Here is a 5,170-nt window from a genome sequence, read left to right as displayed (position 1 = left end):
AATGTGGGGCATGTCATCATATCCATTTGGGATGCCACAGTACCCCGCCTGGGGGGCACCCCAAACATCTGTTCTTGACAGGTTGACGCCTCCAGTACAAGACCGATTGAGAGCCCCTCAATCTGGTCCACGAGCACAGGCCCAACAAGATTGCCAAACAACTCGGCCCCAAAGGCTGACTAATCTGGCAGGGGGGCATACAGCTACAGCTTCCAACAGTATGATAAAAGGGGACATCATTAAAATAGGAACTACAGATGTCGTCGTACAACAAAATAACGAAGGGCCGATGATTTTTGGTGAATTGGCCAACACAAACAAAAAATAAGGTACGACTTTCAACAAAACAGCCGATCCAAAATACTCCATGCCCCGATGGTGCCCATCGGGAGCGAAAATTACAGCGCCTCAGAGCAAAGGAGAATCAGGCAAAGGAGGCGGAAAAAATATTCAATGACACGCATCCGCAGTATCCGCCACCACAAAAGAGATGGAGACCAAAGGCTGTTGAGAAAAATCAAACGGCCACAAAGACAGAAAATAAAACAACAACTGTGCAGCTCTCTGCAAGTATGGTAGACAGTCCGGCTATAAAAGTCGGATCATCCGCACAGGACGCGGACCGTCCGACCCCTGAGGCCGAACCGTCCGCACTACACCAGGACACCTCCAACGATGTACCGACACCCATGGAGGAAAACGACCTACAAGGAGAAGACCTGTTCGACTATGGAGCTACGCCATAACACTAAGAAAATTAGGAAAGCAAGATGACGAATTGGTCAGGACCAGTACGACGCTCGGCAGTGTTGGGATTGACATTTCGATCAGAGCTAAACAGGTCACGTCCTTTGGGTTAACCATCGTGACCAAGACCCTTGCGCACCATTCTAGTAGGTGGCAAGATGCCCAAGAAAGCTGATGTGATCACATCAGGTTAGTTGCTTTTGGTTCGCTCAGCTCCTCCAAAAGGCAGAGGAGCATATGTTGAGCACTGAATTGAGCCTCGCGGACGGTCCGGCCCTGGGGCCGGACGGTCCGCGGTCCAAACAGTCCACGCCTGTGGGCCAGACGGTCCGCGCGTGCGTAGAGCAGATTAGGGTTCCGAGTTTTGTGCTACGGTTGTTAGCTAAATTCGCGCAATTAGCTCGGGAGATTAGTTTGTAAAGGGTCCAGTCCCCCTCCTCTATAAATACAGAGGTATACGGCCAATTTGTAATCATCAATCGAACCTTCAATCAATACAATTTACATTTATTCTTAGGAGTAGTTCTAGTCTAGTTCTAGGTTAGCCTCTCAATCTCTAAATTATTCGCTTCTCTTCGACTCTACGTCGATTAGAGGAGTCTAGGTCGGTCTGTCCGAGCCTAGACATCACCTAGAATCTCTCCTCTCCGACGGGGTCTCTCCCGGGAGCGAAATCCAGGCACCGTCGGCGACCTTCCGCCGCCCCTGCGCACGCGCGACCGTCCGGCCGTTAGGCAGGAAACCTTAGCCTCGCTCCAGGTCACGGACCGTCCGGCCCCTGGCCGCGGACCGTCCGCGCCTGTGCAGAGAGCACCGTCGCTGGTTCGTATTGAGTGATTGGCGCCCGAAAAAGGTGTCAACAACCACTCACCGACGAGATTAAAGAACGTGGCGATGTGAAATCTCCACTATCTGTGGCCGAATCAAATGCAATAACTTCGGGATTAGGAGGAGGGTGGAGAATCGATTTGTGCAGGCAAACCCATGGAATCTAACTCTGGACCATCATCCATGCGGCTGCTATTCTTTCGGGAGGAGCAAATGGCTGCGTACGCGAGAAAATAGAAAAGGACGAAGCGTTATTTTATCACCATAACGAGTGTTATTGGTGGGTAATTAACCCTGAACTCCACGTTTAGATCTGAAAACGAGTTTTCTAGAGTACACTTTTTGTTGCTTCACCAAAATGGAGTTCACCCCAACTCCACGTTTTTTGGGAGCAGAGTTGATGGAGTTTACCCCCTATATCATTTAGTTCTCTGAACTCTCAAATTATAAAAAGACTCGTCCATAACCGAGCTTGATGTGCCACGTTAGAGTCACTTGGATTTTCTAACTTTGCATTCTGTATCACTTAGGCCCTCAAACTTGACATGATGTGTCATTGAATCTCTAAACTTTCATTAATGTGATTGTTGGCATCTCGTTTAAGCAAACTCAAGGTTTTTAACAGGCCGACCAAATTATATGACTCATTTTCCTAGTTCATTCAAAGATACAGTGTGCTAAGTTTAAACACCGCTACTGTATTTTACTAATATTTTCCTCCCCTATCTGACTCAAGGTTTTTATTAATATTCAAAATTAAACGTCGGCGAGCGCCAGCTCTCGGCGGAGGGAGCTCCCTGATTGCGCCTTACGCCGGTGAGCTCCTACCCTGACCGAGGAGGCGAGGGCGGGGCCGCCACGGTCTGACGTCAGGTGTGCCATTTTCGTGTCCTCTGAATACTTTTCTACAGTGCGCTTAGTCCTTTTATTTGATACCATTTAAAAAATAGATTGCACGCTCCAGATATGGTATAGGTAATATATATTCATAAATAAAATATAAATTCATACAAAATTTGATACAAAGTGCACTAAATTAAAAAAAATTACGAATCTCAACGTTCATCCTCGCATGTTGCATCTTCTTCATCAATCCTTTCCACATGGAATAGGCTGCAACATTTCCATGAAGAACATTAGTTAGCTAAGCCGTTAGCTGGTCCTAACGATTATCAGATGTTCTGAATTTCAAGCCATCCAATCCTAACAAAGTTCACTGCCATCCATGCCAAAGTACATACCCTTTGGTTACATGATTAACTAATCTATGTCTAACCCATTGCTTTAAAAGATGTCTTGTGGTAGATGACATCACTTGAAGAGGTGTCTTTACGGGAGACATCTTTTTCACAAGAGAAGAGAACCAAACTAGCTCAAGAAACCAATAACAAGTGACACAACACGGGCACTTTCAACATTTAAGGAGATAACATTGTCAATTACACCAACATGGTTTGTCTACTAAAACATAATGCACTAAAATAATAAGCAGAAGCAAAACTTGCGGCGGATGGACGATAAGAGCGGCTTAGTCGTCGAACAGGCTGAAGCCCATTTCCTCGTCCGACTCCTCGGCAGGCTCTGGAGCCTTCTCTTCCTCCTTGGGGGCAGCAGCAGCACTAGAGTCCGCAGCAGCTACAGGAGCAGCAACAGCAAACTTGCTCGGGTCCTGCAAACCAATGCCAAAATTAGATCAGTTTAGAAGGTCAACTTTAAAACATGATCTGATCATAAACTGTGGGGGTAGTAGTAGATAGGCATGTTAATTTAAACACCTAAAGAGACAAATTCGAAGATAAGCATGGTGATTAAATGAAGTAGATTTATACATGGACTTAAATTGCTCGAAATAATTGACATGGCACAATGAAACACACACTACCTTGAGGTACTCCTTGATCTTGTCGGCGTGTGGGTACGAGTAGTCAGTCTCCACAGCAACAGCAAGCACGTTCTTGTACCCATTGATAAACATGTGGGGCACAGCAGCAAGGGTTGGGTACGATAGTGCCAGGGAAAGAGAAGCGACCATGGAGACACCAGTGGCGAACTTCTCGATTAGGTCCTCCTCAGAAAGGTCAAGCACCTCAGGGCTGAACACAGACCCATCCTCGTAGACGCTGGTGACCTGGAGACCGTACGAGAAGGGGCGGATGCCCAGCTTGGCGAGCAGAGCAGACTCGGACGAGCCCACCTTCTCACCCTTCTTGATCAGCTCCACAGGGGTGATAATTTCCACAGTACCCTTGTTAATCTTGGTGGGGATGTTAAGCACCTGAAAAATGACGAATGAGAAACTGACATGGTGTGTGTGCATTTAACAGTAACACAGATATTGCTTCCAGGCTCACCTGGAAGAAAGAGGTCTGGGAGGGATCCAGCCCAGTGTTGCCAGGGGGCACGACAACATCAACAGGAGCAACCAGACCAACACGAGCAGGAGCCCCAACCTGTGGCAAAAAACACAAGAATTGGCATTACTGTTCTTGATGGGCACTAGCTTGACACTGATACCGTATCTGTAACAGAGACGACACTAGACACCATGAAAGAAGTGTTGCAACGCATACACTACAAGACAATGCCTAACAACATAACATGGATATGTAATATTAAAAAACTGGTTTGTTATGTAATGCTTCTACCAGAGTATTCTAATCATGAACTAAACGCAGGTACTCTTAATGACATCATATACATGTGCCACAGACTTAACAATCAGCACATATCAGTGAACTGGGAACATCAAAACAAAACAAAACACGGTGACTGACCCAGGCAACACCCACAGTTCGCGATCTATCCAAATATAACGCCGGCATTGGCAGGTAACAACAGACAGAGTGCCGGAAAAGGCTCAATTATTCACCTTGTACTTGGCGACCTCCTCGCGCACCTCCTTGAGGTCTCCCTTGGTGAAGATGAGGCCAACGTTGCCGACGAGCAGGTCCATGAGCGGGTCAAAGGTGTGGTTGCCGGTCTTCTCGGCGTAGACCTTGATGCAGCGCCTGATGAGCGTGTTCTTGCCCATGAGCACCACCGAGTCGCCCCTGAGGCCCCGGCGGATGTCTTGGAGCTGCTTGGAGCCGACGTTGTCGGCGAGGGCGATGAGCACCTTGGTGTACTCATCGAGCAGGCTGCACAGCTTCTTGTCGTACGCGATCTTCTTCTCCGCCTTGGTCCGCTTGATCGCCATCGCTGCAGAGGAACGATAACTCTAGCCTAGCGGGGAAACGGGTCTGTCGCGGGGGAGGTCGGGATACAAGGAGGAGGACCAAGCCTTCGAGGGGCAAGGCGGACGGCTTGCGGCGGCGGCGTCGCTTTAACCTACTGAGTCGAGTGGCGGCAGTCATGGCTTTTATAAGGGCTAGAGGGAGCAGGGGACATAGGCTTTCCTCCTTCCTTGGGCCTCGTTGTTGTTAGGCTTCTGTGTCATAACTGGGCCGGCCTTGGTCCAAACGGGGTAATGTCGAACCGAACCGACTAAGCCCGTTTGGTTAGAGCAACTCCAAGAATTTCTAAAAAAAATACTCCTAAATACTATGTATTGGGGTTTCACTAAAAATTATTTTCCCTAAATTATAATCTTCCAACA

The 5,170-nt window shown here is 47.9% G+C and overlaps 1 protein-coding gene across 1 annotated transcript; it reads right to left on the bottom strand.

Moving 5' to 3' along the window:
* Positions 1-2,543: 2,543 nt before the first annotated feature.
* On the bottom strand, positions 2,544-4,897 carry LOC100273601 (60S acidic ribosomal protein P0-2). Its single transcript, NM_001148017.1, has 4 exons — positions 4,445-4,897; positions 3,927-4,025; positions 3,458-3,850; positions 2,544-3,244 (listed from the first exon to the last, which is right to left on the bottom strand). The coding sequence occupies exons 1-4, from the start codon at positions 4,769-4,771 to the stop codon at positions 3,104-3,106; spliced, it is 960 nt and encodes a 319-aa protein (NP_001141489.1). The 5' UTR covers positions 4,772-4,897; the 3' UTR covers positions 2,544-3,103.
* Positions 4,898-5,170: the final 273 nt, after the last annotated feature.

Source organism: Zea mays, chromosome 4, assembly GCF_902167145.1.
Source record: "Zea mays cultivar B73 chromosome 4, Zm-B73-REFERENCE-NAM-5.0, whole genome shotgun sequence".
NCBI classification, from domain to species: Eukaryota; Viridiplantae; Streptophyta; class Magnoliopsida; order Poales; family Poaceae; genus Zea; species Zea mays.
Note: the sequence above shows the minus strand (reverse complement) of the source record. Positions and strands in the feature narration are given on the sequence as shown.

Bases quoted from the DNA above. Each gene is read 5' to 3' on its own strand.
- LOC100273601 (NM_001148017.1), bottom strand. From the start codon at position 4,771: ATGGCGATCAAGCGGACCAAGGCGGAGAAGAAGATCGCGTACGACAAG. The intron at 4,026-4,444 runs GTGAATAATTGA...TTTTTGCCACAG, and splicing joins AGGAGGTCGCCAAGTACAAG to GTTGGGGCTCCTGCTCGTGT. The intron at 3,245-3,457 runs GTAGTGTGTGTT...ATTGGTTTGCAG, and splicing joins AGATCAAGGAGTACCTCAAG to GACCCGAGCAAGTTTGCTGT.